Raw genomic sequence first — 25620 nt, 5'->3', positions numbered from 1 at the left:
AACAGAAGTAAGAGTTTACACAATCTATGCCATGTAAAGCGAGAAATAACCTAACGTTATGTTTGTGCCGATAACTACAGCTCCCAAGAGCCCTTTCGGTAACGCGTCGTCAACTTCTGTCCAATCAGGAGCTTCGACGGCTTTGCGCCGCAAAAATACGGAAAAACAAAACTGTCACGTCGTCTCCTCTTTATATTTTACTCCCGGTTTATTGATGGCTGTTGGCAGCTCGGGAGTTATTTTGAACACTTTTATCAATACTCAAGAATAAGTATCCGTGCTAGTTTCTCTTTTCCAAAGGCGTGTTTTCGTACTTGTTGCGGGACTAACTAATTTTCCCTAAATTGGCATAAAATAGCATAAATTTTAATCTGTGTTCCCGTTGCAAGAACAACATTAGTTTACACGAGTCAAAGTCGTTTTCGCCAATGGATATCACTCCTAAATCTGCCAAATTAAAACCTGGCTGTTCACCTTATAACTCGCATGAGACGAGCCCCTATGAATACAAAGAGGACCAGGTAAGTCAATACTGCTTGAATGAAGTCAGTTTTCTGGAGATTAACTTTTAGGTAATCTCACTTGATGGGGTGGAGTCTTAAAACACACTCCGCAGTTAATTATCATCACCTGTCTGTACACTTCCCCCGTGATTATTTCTTTCCTGTCATTTCCCAGCATCATCCAAAACTGAGTTCCTCCCTGAAGGAGAGGCTGAAGAGATCGAGGCGCTCCTTCACCTCACCCCTCTCTGTGGCCAAGCGCCTTTGTGTTGATGAGCTGGAGGAGGATGGCCGACGAGTTTCAACAGATTCCCTGGAGGTCGTTAATAATCTTGCCCTCGTCGTGCACGATGTTGACATAAACACAAGTGAAGCGGCAAGATCAGGGAGGGAGAAGTTTCCTGGACCTGTTCCCGAACCAGCACAGTTCCCTTCAGAAGAGTTTGTACAACAGCTCAGGAAGGAGGTTAAAGACAAAACAGAGACTGTGCGGAGACTCAAGATGGTTAAAATGTACAGGAGCAAGGTATTGGCTGCTTTTTAAATTGTACAACGTGGTATTTATGTACTGAAAACGGTCGTTTCACGTGACACGTGTCCTATTTTTTCTCCCTAGAATGACTTAACTCAGCTCCAAACCCTGATTGACAAGTGGCGAAGTTGTGCCCAGTCCGCGCTGTACGAGCTCCAGTCAAATGTCCCGGTAGAAGGACAGAAGGCCAACCTGTCTGAGCTCATAGATCTCTTTGGTCTGGAGGACGGCATTCTCCACTACGACCGCACAGAAGAGGACTTCACGACCAAATAATACGCTTTGAAACACACACAATACGTGTCATGAGTTTACAAAAACACTTCAGAGTGAGAGTCTCATTACCAGCGTCTCAAATGAAGTACAAGTTGTATTTGTTGCTTTATTTGTTATACATTTCATGTTCAGTTTCACTGCTGAGAGAAGTGCAAATAAAACGCGTTATCCGTTGAAGAGGAGGCTCCGCTCAGGTGTGTTTCAGCTGATCAAGCGAAGGAAAATTCCTCCTCGTCAGACGCTCTACTTCTCTCCAGAGGGCGTCCAGGTCCTCGCCCTGCGCTCTGGCGAGATCCTCCAGGTCGCTCTTCTGAACGATTTCCTGGTAACGCTCTTCCGTTTTAGCCGCTTCGTTTTCCTCCGAAGCTAAATGCAAAACAAGCCGCCGTCATTAGCCAGAAGAAGGCGTTCTTTGTGGCATTGGGGAGAAGATTAAAGTTTTGATTACCTGTTGCTTCAAAGATGTGTTTCAGCTCCGCCACGGTCACCTGAATGCCGGGAAGCTGCTGCTCTAAAAGAGCATTGTTCGCCGCTTTAGTTGCCGCCTGCCTGTTTATCTGTTCAGTCTTTTTGATGCGTTGTTGCACGGTGTGTAGATGAGTCTGAAACAGAGAACAATAAAAAATATCATCTGATCAACCGGCTCGTTAATAAGACCTCCTTGTTATTTTTCCTGTTACCTTAGTCATCAGAGCTATGCTTTTCTCCAAACTGGAAACTTTATTGGACATGTGACTGTCATAATCCGTCTTGCTGAGATGCTGTGAAGAGAAGGCGACAACTGTTCTGTATTAGGTTAGAAAAACAGAAAGCGACAGGGTTTTTGCTTATATTTTTTGAAAAGTGTCACAGGGCCAAACCTCGACCATAAAATGTTCAGGGTTGGTTTGCTTTCCTCACGGTTTCAGGGGCTTAAACAATGGCAGGAAGCTCTGAGCTGCCCCGCTGCACATGTATCTGCTAGAGGAAGCTGGCATTCAGACCTGGTAACTCACGTGATATATATTTATTTTAATGACTAATTCAAAGAATGTAGGTTTTATTTGTGAAGTAAGGGGTTAATGTCTGCGCAACTGTGAGAAAAATATTCTGTCAATGTTTGAGGTCTGCTTTTCATTAAACTGCCTGCTCACGCCTTAGACATTTGTAACCAAAACAAATCGCAGAGGAAATAGTTCTCTTAGATTTTTTAATGAATGCGTAAATACAACCAAATAGATCATTGTAAAAAAAAAACAAATGAAGGCGGTGAAGGAAGAATGATCTTTGAAATAGTCTCCACCTACTGAGTAAGGATTTCACAAGTTGAAAGGAGAGGAACAGGGTGGGGTGCTCGCGTGAATAGAGCGTGTGTCCTCAATAAAAGATCATCCATCTGCACTGGAGGATGGTAACAATTTTCAGCTCGCAAAACATTTGATGCGGCCAAGACCGAAATACCTGCGTCAGTATCAGCGAGTGAGGTTTGGCCAGAATCGCTGACGGGATCGACGCAAACATTTCACTGTCATTTCAAACAGATGTTGAACTGTTCAAAATTCTGACATATATTTCTATTAACTATCCTGTCGCTGTGTCATTTTAGAGGCCACGTTTGTATTTGGCCAGGAATAAAATAAATATATATATTTAAAAAAGCAGTGTTTTAGAATCCAGCTTACCGTCATATCTTGTTGCTCCTCTGAGAGTCGTAACATCTTGATGTCCCTCGCTTTGTCGTTGAGGTCCTCTATCTGCTTCTTCATTACCTTGTGCTCCCACTCTAGCTGGATCATGCCCTTGCGCACCTCTTTACGCTCCACCATGGAGGCTATCTTCTGCTCAGCAAGCATCTGGTTATAGAGACAAACATCATCATCACCACTTTAATTTATCTCTTTCTGGCATGTTTATCAAATTCGATTTTGTGTATTTCTGTACGCAGCTCTATCAGAAGAATATACAGTATGGCCCTAGTTTTAAGAATCTGCGTTTTGTAAGAGGAGCCGACCCTGATGACGCTCCTGAGGTCGTCCACCACGCTCCTGTGGTAAAGGTTGAAGTTGGTGTCGTCAGCGCACAGGTCTGCTGTGGAAACCTCCACCTGGCCTTGTTTGAGTATGAGCTGGACCATGGTGTCCATCAGAAGATGGTTCCTCTCCTTATGCAGACTACAGCAGAAGAGAGGCAGGTTACAGGGACAAATCACACATTCAAGACCTGACACTTTTGCGGGGTTCTGTGTTGGACACAGCCGCCGGTAGCCCGTCATACCTTTCAAGCTCCTCAGAGATGTTTTTTATTTCCTGTTTAGCTGCATTTTCCTCATCTTTCCTCCTTTGCAAGAAGGCCTGCATCTCAGCAAGACTCAGAGCTTTGAGTTTTATCTGCAGAAGATGAATGAATGAGTGAAAGAATGAATGAAAGCTTTATTTCCAACATGTAATACAAAAGACAAAACAAAGAAAACAACATTAGAACAATTTTAACATGTTCGAAAATGAGTGGGTAGAAGCTTTACGCTTATTTGATCCTAACCCTTTTCCATTTAACATTTACTTACTGTGTTTTTTTTGTTTTTTTTTTCTCAAATGCTCATAAACATGTATATTTAGACATATCCAGACCCTCCTTCTTCCCTGTACCTGGTGAACACCACGTGTTTGTACCGCTGATTAGACTTGCTCATGCTTAGACATTGCTTTAGTTCCTCCGTCAGTCTGTGTCATAATTTCACTCCGCATATAGAAATACAAAGTGTTTTTAATTTAAGCCTTTTGCTTTACTTAGCACTGAAATGCTCCGTGACAGTTTCTTTTGTACATGTTTTATATGCTAGATTGGACCGGATTCAATGGGTGTTGATGATTGGAGCAATTAGGAGGATTTAAATTCATAACAGAGATTTAAAAATGTTACGATAATTACACGTTTGCTCTGTATTTTAGCAAAATACCAATTTCTCTCCACACTTTATCCTCTCCTGTGATCTCGCATTACCTTTTGCTCACTCTCAACTTTTGTTCTGCGGAAAAAACAGAATCTTTCCCAGATAGTCTGGTTCAAACCCTCTGGCATATTCTCCGGAGCATCCAGGTCCTCCATGGCGGCGAGTATTCTGGCGAGCGCGACAGGAGCCAAAGAACCACTCAGACGGAGCTCTCTGGAGCTGCTGTCAGACTGGGTCCTCATCTTCTGAACCCTGAGGTTAAAAAAAAATCAAAATCTCATATGGAACAAATCATGCAATTTTCTACGTATGAAGCCATGAGTCAAACCTGGGTCTACGTTTGAACAGCTTGTAGAGGTGATCCACCATCATTTTTGGAACGTCAAAGAAGTCCTTCCTGAAGTCTTTGTCCAGAACCTTGGGAGACATTGAGGATGTTATATTATGTCCGCCATCACTTACAGTTCTGTGTTTCATCAGCTTGGCTTACTTTATCCTCAGCCACGAGGGTGTCGTAGGCCTCGTGAAACAGTTCCACTTCTTCTGCGTGTTTCTTTACCTCCTCTGTAATTTCATCCTGTCAGAGAAGTACACATTTAAAGCACAGGAGCAATATGTAATGGAAATATTGTCAGACGGTCTGGAGGCCTAACAAACGTGCGTGCCACACAGGTTCGCTCTTGCAAAACGCGCACGGGGAGGACTATGTACTAAAACGTGAGCGCTGCAGCCATGTCTCGCAACAAACAGATTCTGAGGCTGGCAGTCATAAATTCCTGCAGCATTACTGTGCACCAGTTCTCTGACCTTGTATGCCAACATTTTTTCAAGTTTGAGCTTGAGCTCCAGCTCTCGGTTTCTCATCTCCTCTTCCTCAGTGACTGCATCAGCAAGATAGGTGATCTTCAGCTCTTCCTTTAAAATACACCACACACACACACATACACATTAAACAGGACTTCTTTTAAATACGCATGTCTCATACTGTGTACGTGCGTACCCGCGTGCTGGCTCACCTGGTATATAGCCACGGTGCATTTTATCTTCTTCTCAAACAGCTTTGACAAACTTTCATCAAACTTTTCAGCCACTTCCTTTGTGGATTCCTGCAGCTTTTGTATTTCGATTTCCAGTGACTGCAGCGGCAGAGGTCACAAGTGATTAATACTCATCAGAAGTCAATAATATTTCTGATCAATGCGAAACAGAGTTGTGAATGACTTCTCTGAATACCTTTCTGTATTTTTCCTTCTCCTCAGTGAGGTCGTTGGTTTTATTTTCATACTCTTTGTAGACTTTTTTCTCCTCCTCACTCCACTGAATGTCAGGTTTGGTCAAAACAAACTCAGGCAGAGGTATTTCCTGTGGAGTAAATTGAATAGAAACTATGTGCCTTTCATGCTGACTTGTCTAATTCAACTGACACCGCCTAGAAAAGACTGCAGGTTAAAAAGAAAAGTGCTCATTAGACTAAAGAGAAAAGATTAACACTTCACGAGTGGTTCCTTTGTGGTGCAGAAATCTCTAACATAATAATCAAACATTATGGTTTCAGCTAATAATTACTGTCAAATTAATACTATCAATCCTACTACTATTTCTACTCAATAAAGTGGCTTTGAAAATTTACTACAGCTCAATTACAGGTATTCAAATTTCAAAACACCCAAATCTGAGAAAATGAATCCACTCTATTATCAAATATGTCTGGGTGAAAGGATTCAAGCATAAATATAGTTCAAACCACTAGAATGATATTCTGTATGTTTTTCAGACAATAATATATACAATAATATATCTGGAGTGAGTCTATTAGCATTTTCACTGATGTCTGAAAATTATAATTTTCACCATTTTCAAGATGTCCTCTTTTTTTACTTCCAGCACTCCTTCCATCATGTCATCAACGCCCCTTTCTCTGCTCTGGTTGCTCTGCAACACACAAATAACCGTCAATATCGAACTGAAGCACATTTCTTCACAGCTTCATCGTCATATATGCATTTATATATCACTAAGACTGTTGAATGATCTTTATTGTTGTCAACAATATTCATAGGAGCATGAGTGTACGTGGAAGCATTTGAAGAATTTGGATTTGTGACAATCATTTATGATGGCAACATACTTGAGCAGCCAATTGACTCTGCTCTTCAAGCCTCTTCCTCTCCTCCTCCTTCTCTCTCTGTTTGGGGCTGAGGTACTTTTCTGCTTTTATCTAGAACAGGACAAAAGCAATCTTCTCTTACACATGACAACGAACCGCACTCATTTCAGTGTCAGAACAAACAAACAAACAAACAAACAAAGCAGCAGCTCGGTGCGTACGCGGGCCTTGCTTATTGAACTTCGAGTGAACTTCGAGAGCTGATGAGATGTTTAGATGAGGACAGTAACCTCAGAGTCGTCCACAGTGAGCAGCTTCTCTGGCCACTCGCTGGTGGTCAGGCTGGGCTCCCACAGCTCCTCGTCCATGTCCAGCTCCAGCATGAGGTTTCTGATGTGTCTGTTCCTGTCCCTCACGTGCTCGATCTCCTGCGTCTTCTGTCTGTGCAACGCATCGAAGTCGGCGTTGAAAGCCGTCTTGATGCGATAAATCACATCCTGTATTCAGAGTTAAATTTGAAAGTTACTTATTTGTGATCAAGACAAACATGAATGGCTGGATACATTTTCATTTCCTCGGTGTTCTTTCATTTTCATGAACTGGACGGACAGATCTTAATTTGTTTGCGCTATTGTTTTTTTCTTACACGTGTCTTTTGGGTGTGTGCTGTGTGGAGAATACAAAGACACAATTATCATACTTCTGCTGAGATCAGACAATTTGTGGAACAGGCCCTCACCTGCAGCAGGATTATCTGGTTAATTCTCTGTTCTGTAGTTTGCAGACTGAACTGGTCATAGACGTATGGGTTCGAGTACCCTAAGTGAGTGGAGAAACTTCCTGTCAGAGCGGTGCACTCTGCCTCGTGGCCTTCCACCCTCTGCTCTTCCTCTTCTGTGTTGGGACTTTTTTTTGGGTTGCTTAGCTGCAGTTGAAAGGTGGGGAAACAAGAAGACTGCGATAAACAGTGAGTATTCAATCTGTGGCCATAAGATTATAAACTTTACCCAAAGAACATTGCACTTAAGAGAACTATCGTAGCAACTTACTCTTGGCCACACAACTATAAATCTAGAGCTGTTTCAACACTGGTGGACTGGCACATGTTCAAGCATTTCAAAAAGAGTGAAAGGTCCATGAAGGACTGACACTGAAAACATCATATTATTTTGTAGCAGTAAACTTGTTTTGACTTGCATGGTTTTGCAATAAAATGTATTTCTGGAGTGTAAAAAACGACGCACTGAAGAAATCGTATCGTCGTAGCTCTCAGAAAATGCAGCACTGCCGCATTTCTGTTTCAGTAAATATGTGCTTTAATTGATTCTAATTCATCACACATGCTTTTCTTTGCGGTGTTGATCAGAATCCGAACCGCAGCGCATTCAGAGGCCTGTGGAGTGATTGTGCTTACGGTGAATGCAGCCTTTTCAAACCTCCTCGCATTCTCGGCCCGGGACAGGTTCTCCAACTCCTTCTCCGTCCGCTCTTTCAGGGGGAAGTTCTGCACCTCGAGTTCAGAGTGAAATCCCTGTGGGGAAAAGGCGGAGGTAATTTAGAGCAGATTATCAAGAGACTCGTCAATTTGACACCACAGTGCTTGTTTCATACCTTTATGGTCCTGCCTTTGACCTTCACAGAATCCCAACACTCTCTCTTCAGGACATCACGGAGGTAACATTTTTCTATGATGTCCCATTCGATTTCAGCCCTCACCTACAACACAGAGGTGTTAAGGATGACCTAATGAAAAGTTAAACATTCATCACATTAACACGTGATTGTTTGCTGTACCCTCGCGACCTCCTGCTCCACCATGGCCTCAAGTCTCCTCTGCTCCTCCACATCCAGGTTGAAATGTTGCTCAGGGAGTTTGTCATTTTCACGCATCATCTCCTGCATCTGATCAGTACAGGAAACACGGAATAGGATTAATCATACTGTTCATACAGGGTTTTAAAATGTTACACATTGTTATGAGCGCAGCTGAACTGATATCTAGTTGTCATGCTGGACTTTAACTTCAAGCACAGCGTATTTTAGTGCTAGCTGTAAATAAAACTGGAACGTCAAGTTTTAAATTCATAAAATGTTCTTGAGACAGACTTTTGACTCCCTGTTGAAATGGGCTGATATTGCTTTATAGCATTGCATATGTATTTTATATTTATTTAAATCTACAGTCAGTTTTTAGTCTTTAGATAGTGATTTATTGTTAGTGTGTCTACGTGAAAAGAAATAGTGTGCTTTTGGCACTGTGGGATGTTGTCTGGTACAAGGTGATATTTTTTGTCTGCGCAAGAACTTAGGAGTATCCTCTGGACTGCTTGTAAAAAAAATATATAAATAAAACTCACAGAGTCACGTAACTCTTTGATGGTTTCCCTCAGTTTTTTCTTCGTCTCAGAATATTGTTCATTATCTTCTTTCACAACCTGTAAAAACAAAACAAACCAACAGCAATTGTTATACATTTGTCAACATGACAAGAATTCGCTGTAGCATTCAAAACACAAAGTGCTCCTTTCCTGTGCGTCGATTTGTAAAACCAATTCTGCCACACCTGCAGTATCAACCTACTGCTGTCAAGAATAAATTTCAGCCGACAAATTACTGAACAGGTTTTGCAATGCCTTATCTGCTCTTTAAAGCACTATAGCACTTGCTCATTGTTTGGGTTTCTCACTCTATACATCACAGTAAATCCAGAACTGCGAGCCACTGCGTGCCAAAGGCAACACAGCTGTTTTCTCAACTACATATTGCGTACAGGTGTAAAGAGCTCTTTCGCAATCCTCCCACCGCAAGAGAAACGAGAGCAGTATCTGAACAGTGTTCACATGATCTAGCTATATATTACAGATTATTTGTCACTGACTTCTTCTTGCCTGCTTTCCAGCCATGTGGGCTGGGGAGGTGGAGCAGACAACAGGCTGTTATAACTCTCGTCCTGCTCTGTCACATCCACAGACGCCCCAACACTGACCTACAGGGAGTAAACAAAACAGAAATGTAGATAAAAGTGTTTCATTTGGCACATTACTTTATTGTTATCCTAGATATGGAATGAATAAGGCGGAAGATCTGTTAATCTACTGATACAAAAAAGACAATTCATATTTATTTTCTTCCTCTGAATCACGTGCTACACAAAAATAGTCATAAAAGTATTACTATTTTAAGTTTGTAATCATTGTTTTAATTTTTTGCACGGAGAGGTTTTCTTATTATTTATTTGTACCAGATAAACAGAAATCAAAGGTCACTGTCTTTATGACGGTATAACTAAACACATATTAGCTAGATGTAACTAATAAACAGAGAGCTGTTCAAAGTTCTAATTTACTGTTACACAGAACACAATAAAATCTTTTTTCTTTTCTTTCTTTCTTCTTTTTTTTTATTACCTTGCTCTTTTCTGTTTTTTCTGTGCCAACAGGAGGCCCATGTCCCCACACAGGAAGGTCAGTGAGAATGGGGTTTTCTGCGTTGAATAAGTTGTTCAAGAAAGGAGCCATAGACTCGCTGAGCTCTGTGGCATCATTCACCATGCTGCCGTCCGCATGTTTATTTCTGTATGGAGCCAACATACAAATAAACACAATAAATATGTGATGCTATTTATTGGCTGTCGTTCCATCACAACAGCTAAACCAACAGTGGCTTATTCCATCTCTGTCATTTCTGTCTTCTCTTCCCCTGTCAGTGCCACACAGTCCCTCATTTGTTTCTTTACAAATGTGCCATAAATTCACAGTTTGATTTTTCTGATCAAGCCATTCAAAAAAACACTAGATGAATGCATTTGTTGGGGAGTATTTTATCTATCGATGTGTATGTAAGACTGCTGTAAAACTCGTAACAAAGAAATAATGAAGAAACGTCAACACGTTTTGTTTCTTTTTCCATGGGATTTGTTGAAACAAACACGTCCAAGCCAGTGAGTTAGACATACAATGAACCAGGAAATGGTGCATAAAGTTTTTGTATTCCTGGATCACAAAAACAGGAGTGATTTAAGATATAAAAACACTGTTTCAGCCATCCCGTGTAGGAGCACGCAGGGGAGGAATATGTGGAATGTGAGTGGGATGTTATTCAGGGGAGAGATTGTGCTGTGAATTTTATTAAACTTTGGGTTTCCTGTGGACTATAATCAACAATCCTCTGGATCCTCGATGAATCGCTGGACCTTCACTTTTATTAATTTACTATTGTTCTGGTAATAGAGGAGAAGTACTGTTAAATTTCAACACCGCTTTTGACACACTGCTGCGAGCAACAGCTCCCTCTGTTGTTCCAGCTGTGCTTTATGTAAGCATGACATGTCTGCTTGTTACCTCAGGTCGGTGCACACAAGAGAGCCATCACCGAAGCCAACAGTGTGGATAGTGAGGCAGTCAGTGGAGAAGGAGACACCGCGGACTCCGCCGAGACGCCACGAGTGACACTGCAGCTCGATGTACCGCTCCTGAAGGTGAAAAAAGCAATCATCGTAACACGCGCCACAGAAAAGGAAAACGTGATTCAAACATGTACAAGAGCATAAAATCATCTCATACCATGGACGCAGTTTCTCTAATTCGTAGTAAACCATCTCGGCCCACGGAAGCCAACCACAAGTAGTGAGGAGACAGCACAAGAGAGGCAGGGCCTAGCGGATGACCCCTCACTTCCTGTTCTGGCTCCAGCTCGACTACCTGCTGACCGGAGAGACTACCGGTGTCCTGAGAGGACAAGTCAGGGAGCAGGATATTTATTAGTACGTTAAAATCACCATTTTCGTTCAGTTAGAGTAACATGAGAGCTCATTAGACAGAAGCGAACCTCGGGAAGCTGAAATCGCTGGATGGTCTTATTCCGGTGGCAGTAAGCGAAGATGTCACTGACTCCCAGAACACAGGACTGAAGTGGATGAGGCACTTTGCATCTGAACTCTTTCAGGACATGAGCTGCCAGACGACCATATCTGTCTACACAATTTGGAGCTGCAGGGTAGCAGAATGGGAAGAATATAAACATGTAATTAGAAACTGTCGTCATGTGTGTCTGCTTCACAATAAACAGAGTTAATCCTTAATCCACACATCTACAAATGCTTATTTGCTGGGTGGTCTTTGCACTTCGCAAATTACTATGAGACTGCTTTATACAGTAAACCTCTTTATACATTATATACATATATACATTACCACATTTTAACCAGTTCTCACCTATGTTGCAGTCTTAATCACACAGATAGCACGTAGATGAAGAGTTTTGTGTATAGCTGTGTCATAATGAGTTTAAATTCTTCTAGAGGCTTCTGTGTTTCTCAACGCAGTTCTCCACGATGCTCTATAAACACAGTGTGTTTTCGTAAAGTGCTGAGTCATTTGTTTTTAATGGCACGAGTGACACAATAAGTCAAATGATATTAATCATTGATGGAAAGTTCTTTGAAATTGGAACGAGCCAAATGGAAGCCCAGTAAATGGTAACTCTGTCTTTTACTGCTTACAGTCCATGAAACACATTTCCCCTTGTTTATTTTTTTTTCTTAGACTTAAGAAATAAAGGCAACTTTGGGCCAGTCAGCATCACGGAAACTGCTGCAGTTCTATCACTCACCTTGCAAATCTGTCCTCATGGCAGAATAAATCACAGCCTTTTGTTAAGTGTTTGTGAGTCACTCCTCCCACGTTTACGGGGACCTCTGTACGTGTTAGAATTTGTTCCACTGCTTAAGGTCAGTACTTTGTGATTTTACGTCCAATTTGTCAGACACAAGATCCTCATTACATCATTCACTCTCTCTTCTAGATAAATAATTTCAGGAGAATTTGAGTTTAACTATCGCTAACTTCCACTCAGTTATTAAAATACCCTTAAAAAGGGGGATTTAATCTTCTCCAGCAATGTACCTGTCAGGTTCGTGGCAGACAGGTTGAGCACCAAGAGCAGGCTGCCATCTAGATCTTGGTCCTCTTGCTCAGCACACAATGCGAGAACTTTCACCTCATCAGAGTCCCTGATGCTCTGAGTAGAAAGTGACAAAATGCGTCCAGGAACATCTAATAAAGAAAAACCCACATCTGTGAAGCAATTCTCCAATGACCTTTGAATTAATTTCTGGAGGATGTAGTAGATAGTAGGATGTTTAATCATTTAAAAGTTTTAAACCACGTATTCACCTGTGTATCCTATGACTGAAAACATATTTGACGGCTTCGCATTCAGCACATAGATGTGTGAATGTGAGGAGCTGGTGAGGAGGTATTGCCCGTCTTGATCAAAACTGCAAAACCACAAATATTGTCTTTGACTTTTCTGACCACGCGGCAGATGTTGGTTACCATCTCTGGGATTTATGGGTGCAGATAATGCACGATTTTATTTCATAAATGTATCATGAGATTTATTTGCGTCACAAATCCAGTGTTAAAATGAAACTCCGTGGAGATACTTGCACAAGGTGGTCCACAGATGTGTGGTATAGGTGAACCTGGTGCACAAGACGAGGCTGATGCTCCTTGTTCAGGTCAAAGAAGAGGACTTTTCCTGAAGATGTTCCAACAGCTGCGTAACATGCAATAGGACAGCAGGCCAGACTCGTCGCCTAAACGGACACAGTGTTGTTTTGTATAATTCGCTTTTATTCTTAGAAATGAAACTGTTTAATTATTAGAAAGTCCTTGTGTTATATTCATATTGTATGTTGCCTGACCTCAGCTTGAAGAGACAAGGAACTGAGGCAGATGCCCTCCGAGGACCAAAGCTGCAGCTCTCCAGAATCCCTCAATGACTGCAACCAGTCAAAAAAAAAAAAAAACATAAAACACCTTAAGAGGACACTGACCCTATATTAGATGTGACGACATGAGACACAAATATTTTACCACAAAAATGTTCTTGTCAGTGTGCAAGAAAGCTGCTGCCACAAAGTTGCCGCTGAGAATGTCCAGGACCTTTACGATCTTGTCTGACTGGGTCAGGTTCAACGTGTAGATCTGCCCCTGAAGAACAAGAGACAAGTTACGCTCCCAAATCAATGTCTTTTATTAATAGGACACACTATGGTGTGTGTAAGTACATACCGTTTTGGAAGACAGAAGTAATGTGTTATTGTCAGGGGAGTTCTTCATAGTTGTGACAGGTCTGTCTAAGTGCCACGTTTGTGTGATGTCAATCTGACTCCCTTTGATTTGGAGACTGTGCATTACACTTTCCTGTAACACATAATTAATTAGGAGTATGCCTGGTGTGCTCATACAAATGTGAATAAGTGCACGAGGTTGTACCTTTCCTGTAACAATCAGACCATTCTTGTTAAGACTTAAAGCTTGAAAGCTGTTATTTTTGAGTTTGGGGTTGGCTTCAGCAACTAAACAAAAGTAAAACATGAATACGATTAGATTAAAAAAAAATACTTAGGCAACATGAAATATTTTCCATACACTAGTGCGCACGTTTGCTCACTTGTGGGATTGAAGAGGACTGAGACAGAGAGTTCCTCTGGGTCGACAAGAAGCAGAAAACCCTCCTCACAGCCCACATAAAGCTCTGATGTGGCCGTCCAGCAGATGGCACAAGGGGTTAGTCTGGCTCTGGTGCAATGTTTAGTCTGTGTAAACACATGAGGAATAACAGTTTACAGATTGTATTGCTTTTTGTCGCTGAGAACATAAATGCACTCACAGTTGCACGGCAATACACAGTTGAATAAATCTTAAAACTGCGTCAGCAGAACAAAGTTGGTGCATGTATTTTGTTAACGTATAAGCAACAATTGACATTACCACAATGCTCTCTGCTTTGAGCTCTGAGGTGGTTGATTGGGCAAAATATTTCTGACAGGTGGGCGCCAGTTTCTCAAGGGGGGCATCAGTTGCTGGAAGCTCAATCACACTGCAAAATGAAAAATATCATAAGGCGCTGTCTTATCTGGATTTGGCATGTGCTTTCAGTCCAAACTGCTCTTGTTGTTGCGGTAATATTGTCAAATCGACCATGCAATGCACAGAAATGTTTACATCCATATGAAATTTTAACTACATGCTCGTGCAGCCAGCAGCTCTTCACCTTGGTTTCAGGACATGAAAGCTGGCGCTCTTCTCGATGTTCCAGACAGTGAGGGATGCGGTGCCCAAAGCGCAAAGCTGGAGCCAATTCAGAGGGTTGAACGCCAACGAAACAACATCCTGTCCAGCGTGTGGTTGTTCACAAATTGGCTCAGCAGTTTCCCAGTTCCTGCATCATGATTACAGTAACACGGTCGCTCAACCTAAATAAACACAACTGGAAATATGTGGCTCACAACATGAGGTGGTGTACAGACGCTTACCACACTGTGATGGTGTGGTCGGGGAGAGAGGAGCAGCATCCCAAATAAGGACCACCATCGCTCAATGTCAGAGATGTGTAGTCCAGTTGTGCTGTTCCTACAAAAAGAATCAATACTTAGGATTTATATGAGAGAAAAAAAACTATAGGTGGATTGGATACAAACAAAACTTTACCTTTGAGTTCATTCTTCAAATAAAGCTGGGGGAACATGTGCACAAATATAGATGGGGATAGTTTTTGCTCAGAAAAGGCAAAAATCCCACTCTTGCCATTGGCTGTTAACGCACCAACGCCTCTTCCAGGGCTCTGAAATATACTTTGCGTTTTTGTCTCCAGGTCCAGGAAACAGACGTGACTCCCACACGTGTAACACACCGTTTTTTTGTCCACAAACTCGATATTGTTGTTGCTAAAGCCTTGTACCCACCTGGAGGGAGAAAATCGTCTATATATTAACATTACATCTATGGACAAGCGTCCGTGTACTTAAAGTATGACGTAGCGGCAACGTACCTCACTTCTAAACGTCCGATATCGTCCATTTTTAACAAAAGAGTAAAACTGATAAACAAATTGAATCAATAGTTTTTCTCGCGACGGGAACCTGACGGGTGAGTCACTGCGTATCCATGGTAACGTCAAACCGCCCAGGAGACCGCCCTCTCAGGCTATTGGCTGACGGTTTTATTTGACACGCCCACACAGGAACTACAGTTCAAATAGTTTACCTCCATAGCTCTACATTTATATCGCTGTGTAGCCATCTCTTGTTTGTTTCTAGTAGCTTTCGTAGTCGTTTTGATCAGTGATCGCCACCTGAAGTGTGAAAATGTCTACTGAAAAGAGCTTCGCCAAAGGTAAGACTCGCGTCATCGAAGGTGCCTCCCGCAAAATGCTGTCGTTTCATTTTACTTGCAATCTAAACAGCCTTATCTTAAAGCAAAGCCCTGTCACGCCTTAAATCGGTCTCTGCATTAAACGTTCTGTTTTGCATTGAAATCTTGCAGTGAAGTCTGCGAAAAACTCGACATTTTCCAAGACTGCTTCGCTTGACGTTTGAAATAGTGGCCCCCACCTTTACGTTAACTTTTTGCAAAGTCATTATGAGTCAGCACTTTATCAGATTACTCAAGTTCTTCAAGAAGATGTAACAACAGATGTAATATTTCTGCCCCTTTCAGTAAGGCCGGACTGAATTAACAGCGACTCACTGTGGATACTCTGATTAAATGCAGTTGACTGTTCGGATTAATTGTCAGTTTTGCTAATGAGCTATTTTACGTTTAGTACAAACACTAATACATAGTGTCATAAAGAAGGCTGTTTGTGGGAGACTTGAATAGTATTGTGTTGTACTGACACATGTTTCTATTATTTTGACAACTCCATTTACACTTTTGTGTTTAAATCAGTTCAGTTTAACTGCATGACAAACGCCACCCTAAACTCAAACTTCTGAATTACCTCAAAACGTCTCTGTGAAGGTTCTTAGTAATCCAGGTCATGGTATATTGAAATACCTCAAAACATGTCAAGAACTACTTGTAAAGTGTCCCATAAAGCCACTTTATTGCTCCTTAGACATGACTAAGCGCATGACTCAGCACTTTACGGTTTTCACTTGTGTCAAACTGTCGAGTCATCTTATGACTTGTGCAATGTTGGATGCAAGGACATGTGGCCTTTAAAAAGACAAATTAAATAAACAAAGAAACAATCAGCTCTATATTTGTGATCATGGTCTCACCTATCATAGAATGTATTCCTAGTAACACTGTGGCTGTTACTATGCCAGAGTAATGTCTAAAACTTATTTTAGATTAGACTTTAAATAAAACCGTGATAGCAACTGTGTCGTGCATAGAGTTGGAGCTGAAGTGAATCAGCAAATTTGTAACTACAACTGTACTAACAATGGGTGTAAATTGTGCTAGGTTTTTTGTTGTGCATTGAAATCTGCGAAATAATTGTCCACTCGGTTTATGTCGCAGGCCTTGACTTGAGAAATCATGGTATGACTTTTTTTTTCTTGCAAAGTCATCGTGAGCCATCAGCTCATTGTTCCAGTTCCTTAAGTAAACATACGAGTACCAACCGAAGATTAGGTTTGGAGTGACACATTTCAATGGATTCATTCATGAGTATGTTTAGTTTATTTTTAATATAAGGCACTTTGCGTTGCATCTTTTATGCATGAAAAATGGAGTTGTCAAAATAATAGAAACGTGTGTTTGTTCAATAGTACCACAAAGCACAGCATCCAAAAAGAAATGAGTTTAGAACTACTTTTCACTAATGTACTTAACAAACTGCTGAGTCAGTATAGTTTTGTTGCACTTTCCCACAGATGCAAATTCCTTTGTTTTCTCTCCAGGAAGTGCTGCACCTGGTCCCATCCCCAAAGGCTCCATCCGACTTTACAGCATGAGATTCTGCCCTTTTGCCCAGAGGACCAGATTAGTGCTTAATGCCAAAGGGATCAAGTAAAGATCACTAATAATAATATACAACAATTCCCCCGTAATATTTGCGTGCAAAGTTGCATAACCCACCTTTGTGTTTCAGGTATGACACCATCAACATCCACCTGAAGGAAAAACCAGAGTGGTACTTTGAGAAGAACCCTTTGGGTCTTGTCCCGACACTGGAGACGCCTGCTGGTGAGGTGATATACGAGTCTTTTATCACCTGTGAATACCTGGACGAGGTTTACCCCGAGAAGAAGCTGCTTCCTTCTTCTCCTTTTGGTAAAGCTCAACAGAAGATGATGTTGGAGCACTTTTCCAAGGTATGAAGACATGAAGACTTAGGTCATGGTTTCATTTTGTCTGCTCGTGTAACCATGTTAATACCACTGATTTCCACAGGTTGTACCATACTTCTACAGGATCCCAGGAGGAAAGTTTAAAGGCGAAGATGTCTCCCAACTGGAAACTGAAATGAAAGAGAAGTTGGCTAAACTAAACGAGGTAGGTTTTCAAGTTAAATGCTTTGTTTTCTTTATACATTCACTATAAGTGTAACGTGATAGATAGTGAAGCCAGGTACATTAATTGGTGTCCCTGGTTAGTTCATGGTAACACTTCTAATGAATGTAATGTATGTTCATTTTTCAGGACCTTGTTAAGAAGAACACGAAGTTCTTTGGAGGTGATTCCATCACAATGATTGACTACATGATGTGGCCGTGGTTTGAGAGGATCGAGGCTTATGATATGAAAGAGTGAGTAGCCATCTTCAAAAATAAATATCCTTTATTCATGCAAGCAGTTAGAAACTCTCAGGGTCGGCTGAGAGGAGCAAATTGTACAGAAGTAGTCGTAGCAATAGTAAGTGGATACAGTACAAAATCACACATGTATGATAAAGGTCTGTCCGACCTCATCTGTAATTGTTCCATCATGATCATCAGCAGACAGTTTTAGGTGATTTCCCGTGCCTTAAAAAGTTGGGCTCTAATCTCTGGTCAATTTGATTATTTTGTTGAAAGTTTTAAGTGGAAATAGGAAAATCTAGCCCCTGTCGTAGGCAGTAAAAATGGCCTTTCTTCATCAATTTAAAAAAAGAAAATTAAATACCTTATTAAACCCTCCTTGACAGATACGACAGGTTTAAATGCTTTTTGCATCAGAGTCTTTCTGTTCTTTATTTAGAGCTTTTCAACCACTCCTCCTGACAGGTTATAAAAACACATTCATCTAATACTACAATTATTAGCAAAACAAAAATCTGTATTGTAAAAAAATCTAAATTAGTATGGTAACCAGGTATTGACATTGGAAAGTTTCTCCGTATTACCTGCCTGCAGAAGGGGTCGTTTTTACTTCTTCTCACTTCCAAAGTCAACTAAATATATAATTTGCCAAACGTTTTTACATACACCTGTATGCTGTCATTTATTCATACATGAATGATTTTGATTCCTTCGTCTTCCCAGCCTCCTGGACAACACACCTGAACTGAAGAAGTGGACAGAACACATGTCAGAGGACCCAGCCGTCAAGGCCACAGCGTACAGTTTGGACACCTACAAGGCTTTCCTCAAGTCTTATGCGGAAGGGAATCCCGACTTTGACTACGGCCTCTAGAAAGTAGCCATCAGCGCCACATTTATAGCCATGATTCAGGTCAGGGGCCTCATCAATCAATCAGTCGGTCACCCAACTTTAGTAAGGATCATAACTTAAGCAGAGAACCTACTGATCTCATCTGTAAGATGATGAAAAGTGATTTTTATTTCAGTTTCTAATCACACTGCCAATAAAACTTCATGTTTTAACTTGTAATCCGAAAGTGACAGGAAGTGAATTGTGTCAAATTTTAAGGGACCAATCATGGCTTCTCTCCCGTTTCAGAAAGTTTATTTCTCTCTTCTAAAACTATCACTTCGTAAACTCTCATTTGTGATTGTACTGCACAAGATAAAATCTTAAGGCTGTCCAGTTTAAGCTTGTTTGATTTTTACTGATTTGGTGTGCTTCAATACGCCGCCTTTTTTTAAATAAAAAGATACTGATGACTCTGAACTTTCTGATTGTGTCACACACAACACGAAGTAATAAAAACACTGACATTGTGTTTTCCCTCCAGGCCTCGCAGGGCGGTCCCATTTAACAAACTGTTAACTACATCAACAAAGTAGGAAATATCAGAAAAGAAATCTGCAAAAGAAAAGCTCCAGTAACCAATAAAAATGAGGTTGTGTTGAACATTACAACTCTTGATAGCTGCCATCAGATTTAGAAAAGTATAAGTGTATATAAAAATAATAATAATAATTATAACCCTGCAATACCACTAGGTAAATGATTCCTGTTTAGAACGGCACAGTGTGAGAGGTATTTCTGTTAAAAATCCTTACTAAAATGATATGATATTGATGCTGCTTCTTTTTAGAGAAGAGTGACATCTCTTCCTGGTTTACATACTAACAAACGCCAACACTATTTTAGTACTAGATGACGAAAATGAAAGAACAAACCGCTGAAATGCTGGTGGCCACACTCTCAACACGCTGGTTAGTTTGTCAGGAGCAAAGACAGCAGCTGCATGTCTACATATCAGCCATATTCTGACATGACTTTTAGTAACTGGATGGTACGTGATGAAATAAGGCCACTGCTTAAACTTCACATACTACTTCATAAACTTTGATCTAGGCTGTGATGTAAACCTCCATTCGATAAGTAAGGCGTGTACTCTTGTATGAGCACAGATGCGTTCCTTAGCATCTCCTGAAAGTGCCTGAGTGTCGCCGCGTACAGCTCCCTCTGCAGCACCAGAGACCTGAACAGATTGACGGGCTCCGCCTTGCGAAACATCGCGGGAACGTGGATGTCCACCGGGACTTTGCTGTTCCCGATCAGGACGTGGTTGAGCCTCTTCTCCTGCAGGCTCCTCTGCATGAGGCTGAGCACATCCTGAAGCCTGAGCTGCAAGCTCTCGATGCCCCACGCGGAGGCCTTTTTACTCAGCAACAAGTGCAACACGGCTGTCTTAAAGTGGTAGTTAGTCAGGCCAGTCTTTCCCGTGAGCCCTGACTGCTTTCTGTGAAGGAATGTAACAATCTGCAGGCAGTGTAAATGACAGGAATTCTGTGGGAGGCGTTTAGCAAAATGTTTCAGCAAATCCCTCTCGTAGACGGCCAAAGAGAGGGGCCAGTACGGGTCTGGGCAGCTGTCACAATCTGATGGAAAGTGGGAGACAAAATAAGCATCTGTGTCGTGGAGTTGAACCACCGGAATGATGTTCAGTACGATGACTTTCCCCGAGCGGAACCGGATCTTCAGAGCGCCGGCGGCATCCAGGCTGCGAAAAGTCACTTCGAAGTCGTATTTGTGGGAGAGGCGGCCCCACGCTTTGGTCACAGAGATCTGAAACCACCTCATGACCTGATCCTTGGCTAAGAAATGTGTGTTTCTGGAGCACAGCAGTTCATCTGGACTGTGGCCTGCTTTGTGTACCTCATTCCTGCCATGCAACAGACACAGCATGTCCTCTCCCAGGTTAGCGGAGCCGCAGAGGCAGCCCTCCTCGCTCTCCCAAAACTTGGCCACCTTTATCTTGCCGCAGCCCAGCATGTCTGGGGGCACGTCACTGGAGGGGCTGCACCACAGATGGTACTGGAAGGAGTGCGGGTCCGGAGGCGAGAAAGGCACTATGAGGTCACAGGTCAGAGGCTTGCAGACTTTCCAGGACTCAAACATGCTTCCGACTCCGATGAAGTCTCCGACCTCCATGTCTGCCTCCCTGTCGCACACGCTCCTGAGCGACTCCAGCAAGTCATCAGCAAATCCCTCCACAAACTCCCTCACCCTCCAGTTTTCGTGGGCTGAAGTGTAGTTGCATTTGTCACAGAAGTTGCTCAGGATATCCTTGTCCAGCACCATCATCCTGGGGGTGATGGATCCACTCTCAGGAAACACTTCTTCCTCCTCCACCGGTCGGATTTCTGCGTCGGCGAGATCCACCCTGCACATCTCGATGGTGAAGAATATCACAAAAGACAAAACGCTCCAAAAGTACCAACTGAAACCGCCCTCCGAGCCGGTTTCCTCCTGCTTGGACTCTAGCTGTGAGAGCTCTTTCTCCAGCTTGGCCTGCTCCATCTCCAGCCGCTCCTCGTGCTCCCGCATGCGAGCCATCAGCTCCTTGTCCTGGTCCGGGAGTGTGGTGTTCTCTCGAGGAAAGAGCGAGGGGTGGTTTAGAATGGCGGCGGCCACCACCATGCACACTCGCGCTATGGCCCCCTGCATCTTCAGCTGGTCTCTAACGCACGCACTCCAGCCACTCGCAGACGTCCAGGCTCAAATCCTGAAGCAAAAAAACATAGAGAGTAGAGAAAAAAAAGTTAAAAAAACGAGCATTTGAGGAGAGCATATCAAAATATGCTGGTATATAAAGCCCAGTTATTTTTATGAAGCGCTCCACCCATCGCAGGAAACACAGATTGTACCTCTAAATTTAGAGGCAGTGAGCTGAGTGACGCACTAATCCAGTATCAGGCTCTGAAGCATGGGAGGAAGGAAGATTGAGCCCTTCTCTGATAACCCTGTGCAGTTACCACACATTGTGCCTGCTAACGGTCACATCCTGTTAACGTTTAATCCAATATAAAATGAGCAACACCGCCCTGTTCAGAAAATGTGCAGAAAACCCACATACATTATGAAATACTTCTAATGAAACATCGTGGAAAGTACTCACAACGACTTATTACCTTCTTTCCTGAACGTCAGCAATTAACTGACAAGTAATGCAACATACTGCCCAGAAGAGGAAATTACATAATTGCGTTGCTTATGTTTCGAGCTTGAAGTTAAATTTAACCCTCTGTGGTGTTTTGAGACACCATTTATGAAGTCACATCAGTCTAGCGTGTCTTTGCTGTTCGAACAGTTCATGATGAATAATACTTGCTCGTATCTTACAGTACTTATGCAAATATTAAGAGATCACAAGCGTCGGAAGGAAGACAAAAACAGCAGCCAAGCCAACCACAAGAACATTCTCACGAGGACGGACCGAACTATATACTAACATATCACCGCCGTAACGCTGAAAACAAAGTCGTACAAAGTGCTCAAAATGAGACTTCTTCTGGCACTAAAGTGGAACAAGAAAAGGGAAGTACACACGCATCATGATCTCACTGCGACATCATTGGCTGACGGACCGTTCTCTCCCAGAGTTAAAATGCCACAGTAATGGAGTATGTGAGGCCGCAGAGCCAGGGGAAACTTCCCATGACTTACTCACCGGGACGTCATCCAACGCTCACATGGATCCGTGCACACAAACAAACACGGAGCCTGACAAGACGCCCGAGATGTACTGTAACATTTTAAAATCATTTATCGGCTATAAACAAACACTTATGCATAGTTCACATATGGAAAGACAGACTTTGGCAGCCGGACTCAAGGAGTCAAACCACCTCGACACAATACATTCCAGAGTATAATCAATAAAGTGCAGAGAAAGCATGGATTCACGTTTATTTTAATAGTTCTAAGGTGGTGAGTTAATTCAGATGTTACACTCCCCTTGCCTTTTCATTAGATTGAATTGTTCTGTATTGACACATTGTTTCTGTTATTTTGACCACCCCCTTTTGGTCAGTGGCCTAGACTACACAACACAAACACTTCAGCATTTAATAAAATCCAGTTTAAGGGCCGAAACCACAAACCACGTCCTCCACCTTACAGGAGTCATGAACGTGGAATTTATGTCGGGGACTGCCTTCATTTTCACTAGTGTACCAAAAGTTTGGTGACTAAGTGCTCAAGTTAATAATAGCCTGTGTTTTGCATGCAACAAAACGTGTCTTGTGAGCTACCCAGTAGATACATATCACAATCACATTGTCTCCAGACGAACAACAAAGATAAGAAAAAAGAACATGAGATAAGAGAAAAGTTACAGTTGGACACAGGCTCAGTAGAAAAAGAAAATAAACGTGAAAGTGAATAAAGTATAAAATAATTTCCAGTGCAGAAACAAGCTGGAAACCAGCAACCATGACAATGACAATGACCATCACTTTTCACTAAAATATTTGCTTAGCAGCCGTATTGTCTGCAGCATTTCTGAAGTCTGTATACATTTGTATTGCTCAACTAAATACCTGTTTTATCAAACTTGTCAAAATGTTGCCTTTATTAAGTCCTAAGTAAGAAGAAATAAGAATTTGCGCGCGCCTTCTCAAATGTATTCCCTCTAAAAAAATAATGAAAACAAATAGGATTGCTGTGGCATGAGAAGGACGTAAAAGTACTTTCAGGCTGCCCATGCACGTGAGTAAATGTAAATGTGTTTCCACCACCCTGCTGCTGGGACCAGCCTCATGTCACCTCCTCTGTTGTCTTAGCAACAAAATAGAGAACCTCACCTCATCTCATCACGCAAATGTGGCGGCGCGCAAACATTATTCCGGGCACATGAGTCACCTTCACGGCTAACAAAAGGGCTGCTCTGCATTTAAGTGGAAATTCATAGAAACACAGAGGAGAAGAGGAAATTGTTCTGGACCACGCTCCTTGCATATGTTGAGAGCAACATAATTACATGTCTAGCCGCGGGGACGCGCAAGAAGTCGATACACAAGTTTAGAGAAACACGCTTGGAGGATTTGCGTTATTACTATTATTATTATTATTTAAACAAAAAAAAAGTCGTTAAACCTACCTCTGTGTCTTTTCTGTGCAAGTTCATGGTGATAAAGTTCACGTGGAGGAGCATCCGGAGTAAGAGCAGCGAGTAACGCGGGGACAGTTTGCTTCACAGCTCTTCTTCTTCTTGTTTCTATTTCCTGACTGAAGCTCCACCCATGAGCGCGGAGCAGCTACTCCCTGACAGCCCAGCTCACACCAGGCTGGGAGGACACGAGGTTTTGTTCCATGACCAATCATAGTATAATTAAAACGAATCAAAGGTAAAGTGTCAGATTGAATTCACGAATTCAGTTAAATTAAGCAATCTACATGATGCAACTGCATCATACCGATGAGCCACAACATTAAAACCGCTGACAGGAGAAGAACAATGACCACTTTGTGTCAATACAATGTGCTGCTGGGAAACGTTTGGACCTGGCATTTATGTGGACGTTAGACATGTACCATAGCAATGACGATCCTTGATGGCAGCAGACATCCCCAGCACCATGCAGCCTGACACAGACACACACAAACGGTTTAGGAACAATTAAAAACAAAAACATGAAAAACAGCACAAGGTGTCGACCTGGCCTCCAAATTCACTGGATCCCAAACCTATGACCGGGACAAGCCTGATACACAGAGGCTCATCCTCTCATCCCACAGGACCCAAAAGACCCCCAACTAACTAACAGCATTCTGTCACCAGACACCACAGGAAGACACATGTCTATTCTCTGATGAGTCACAAAAGTCACAAGGCCTAGACAGTATTAGGAAGGTGGTCATAATTCAGAACTGTACCGACTGTGTTGGTGTATAAATGTTACATGTATAGTGAATGCACACTTATTGATATGACTACAAAATCTAACTTTACAATAATTGTTCATATTCTGTATACAACTATATACAGAGTTTAACATTATTAATAAATTTTATCCACTGTCAGTTTTAGCTGAAAGAGGCTTTGGCAGCGTTTTAGCGTTTAGGAGAGAGACGTGAGGGAATGGTTGAGAGTGGTCATACCTATCATACCAAAGGCTTTCCTGAGAGTCCACAGGAGACCTGCATCCATCACCGAGGACCCCACACACCAGGAGTCTATAATCATGGACATCTTCATGTCATACAATATTTCTGTTTCTGTTTACATTTCAGTTAATTGTTCACACTCATGTGCATGTGGATATTACCACTAGTCTTTTAATTTAATCTTTTTATATTCTCTTTCTATGATTTTCATATTGTTAGGTATTTGGGCGGACGACAAAAGAAGAATTTAGTTTTAAAGGGAAACATGTTTCTATCAAGTTCATTTACTGACTCTGCTGATTTTGACTTTTTATCTAGCGCCATCAGCAGGTCTACATCAGCCTGAAACATCTCAATGACTGTCGTCGTTTAAACTGGTTCAGACGTTCATGTTTTTGTTTGTTTTTTTTGTTTTGTTTTTTCTGTTACATTAAAGTAATCATGACATGTCAGGAAAGTCTGAATGTACTGTCCATGCTTTCCATGGAGAGGGAACTAGTCAGGAACACGTCTGTCTATTTAAAACAGATGCATTTACAATTTATTTCGGTAAAACTAAAAGCTAATAAATAAATAAATAAAAATTATTGATATGATGAAACACAACAGTAAGAGAGCCCGTTTTTCATTAATTTTATTTTTTTGATAACATCAGATTCTTCTTGGTTTTACTGTGTTCCTGTTTAGTAACAATTGTTAAACTGATCACAAAAAAAAAGAGATTCCACTACCTCAGTAAACGGTGAGCCTAT

The 25620-nt window shown here is 41.9% G+C and overlaps 4 protein-coding genes across 5 annotated transcripts; 2 read left to right on the top strand and 2 right to left on the bottom strand.

The window, feature by feature from the left end:
• On the top strand, nt 1–1486 carry sfr1 (SWI5-dependent homologous recombination repair protein 1). The gene is made up of 3 exons (XM_047603281.1): nt 1–521; nt 679–1029; nt 1120–1486. Exons 1-3 carry the CDS (start codon nt 429–431, stop codon nt 1309–1311), a joined length of 636 nt encoding a protein of 211 aa, XP_047459237.1. The 5' UTR covers nt 1–428; the 3' UTR covers nt 1312–1486.
• Nucleotides 1393–15351, bottom strand: cfap43 (cilia and flagella associated protein 43). The gene is made up of 38 exons (XM_047603282.1): nt 15186–15351; nt 14846–15099; nt 14671–14767; nt 14409–14576; nt 14126–14234; nt 13806–13950; nt 13628–13710; nt 13424–13555; nt 13226–13342; nt 13054–13131; nt 12797–12945; nt 12521–12624; nt 12251–12400; nt 11175–11335; nt 10910–11074; nt 10688–10818; nt 9755–9920; nt 9226–9333; nt 8705–8782; nt 8142–8249; nt 7959–8063; nt 7762–7878; nt 7087–7272; nt 6638–6844; nt 6369–6458; nt 6092–6172; nt 5474–5602; nt 5257–5376; nt 5048–5155; nt 4731–4817; nt 4569–4657; nt 4291–4492; nt 3565–3677; nt 3302–3461; nt 2973–3143; nt 1992–2072; nt 1760–1913; nt 1393–1677 (listed from the first exon to the last, which is right to left on the bottom strand). Exons 1-38 carry the CDS (start codon nt 15212–15214, stop codon nt 1502–1504), a joined length of 4908 nt encoding a protein of 1635 aa, XP_047459238.1. The 5' UTR covers nt 15215–15351; the 3' UTR covers nt 1393–1501.
• A 15-nt stretch (nt 15352–15366) lies between these two features.
• Nucleotides 15367–19198, top strand: LOC125018874 (glutathione S-transferase omega-1-like). The gene is made up of 6 exons (XM_047603280.1): nt 15367–15529; nt 17047–17155; nt 17238–17460; nt 17540–17641; nt 17789–17895; nt 18610–19198. The coding sequence occupies exons 1-6, from the start codon at nt 15502–15504 to the stop codon at nt 18758–18760; spliced, it is 720 nt and encodes a 239-aa protein (XP_047459236.1). The 5' UTR covers nt 15367–15501; the 3' UTR covers nt 18761–19198.
• On the bottom strand, nt 19057–24018 carry LOC125018873 (inositol 1,4,5-trisphosphate receptor interacting protein). Of its 2 annotated transcripts, none has more exons than XM_047603278.1 (2): nt 23862–24018; nt 19057–21485 (listed from the first exon to the last, which is right to left on the bottom strand). In XM_047603278.1, exon 2 carries the CDS (start codon nt 21425–21427, stop codon nt 19814–19816), a length of 1614 nt encoding a protein of 537 aa, XP_047459234.1. In that variant the 5' UTR covers nt 21428–21485; nt 23862–24018; the 3' UTR covers nt 19057–19813. The 2 variants fall into 2 exon arrangements, with proteins under 2 accessions (XP_047459234.1, XP_047459235.1); XM_047603279.1 differs by lacking the exon at nt 23862–24018 and adding an exon at nt 21628–21649.
• Nucleotides 24019–25620: the final 1602 nt, after the last annotated feature.

This window comes from Mugil cephalus, chromosome 13 (assembly GCF_022458985.1).
Source record: "Mugil cephalus isolate CIBA_MC_2020 chromosome 13, CIBA_Mcephalus_1.1, whole genome shotgun sequence".
Lineage (NCBI taxonomy): Eukaryota > Metazoa > Chordata > Actinopteri > Mugiliformes > Mugilidae > Mugil > Mugil cephalus.
Note: the sequence above shows the minus strand (reverse complement) of the source record. Positions and strands in the feature narration are given on the sequence as shown.

What these genes read in the sequence shown, in the direction of transcription:
- sfr1 (XM_047603281.1), top strand. Translation starts at nt 429, where the DNA reads ATGGATATCACTCCTAAATCTGCCAAATTAAAACCTGGCTGTTCACCT. An exon ending in ATGAATACAAAGAGGACCAG is followed by an intron (nt 522 to 678) that starts GTAAGTCAATAC and finishes GTCATTTCCCAG; the next exon opens with CATCATCCAAAACTGAGTTC. An exon ending in TTAAAATGTACAGGAGCAAG is followed by an intron (nt 1,030 to 1,119) that starts GTATTGGCTGCT and finishes TTTTCTCCCTAG; the next exon opens with AATGACTTAACTCAGCTCCA.
- cfap43 (XM_047603282.1), bottom strand. Translation starts at nt 15,214, where the DNA reads ATGGACGATATCGGACGTTTAGAAGTGAG. An exon ending in AGTCCTCTTCAATCCCACAA is followed by an intron (nt 13,711 to 13,805) that starts GTGAGCAAACGT and finishes ACTTTTGTTTAG; the next exon opens with TTGCTGAAGCCAACCCCAAA. An exon ending in ACCTCAGGAGCGTCATCAGG is followed by an intron (nt 3,144 to 3,301) that starts GTCGGCTCCTCT and finishes CTCTATAACCAG; the next exon opens with ATGCTTGCTGAGCAGAAGAT.
- LOC125018874 (XM_047603280.1), top strand. Translation starts at nt 15,502, where the DNA reads ATGTCTACTGAAAAGAGCTTCGCCAAAG. An exon ending in TGTTGGAGCACTTTTCCAAG is followed by an intron (nt 17,461 to 17,539) that starts GTATGAAGACAT and finishes TGATTTCCACAG; the next exon opens with GTTGTACCATACTTCTACAG. An exon ending in AGTTGGCTAAACTAAACGAG is followed by an intron (nt 17,642 to 17,788) that starts GTAGGTTTTCAA and finishes TTCATTTTTCAG; the next exon opens with GACCTTGTTAAGAAGAACAC.
- LOC125018873 (XM_047603278.1), bottom strand. Translation starts at nt 21,427, where the DNA reads ATGCAGGGGGCCATAGCGCGAGTGTGCATGGTGGTGGCCGCCGCCATT.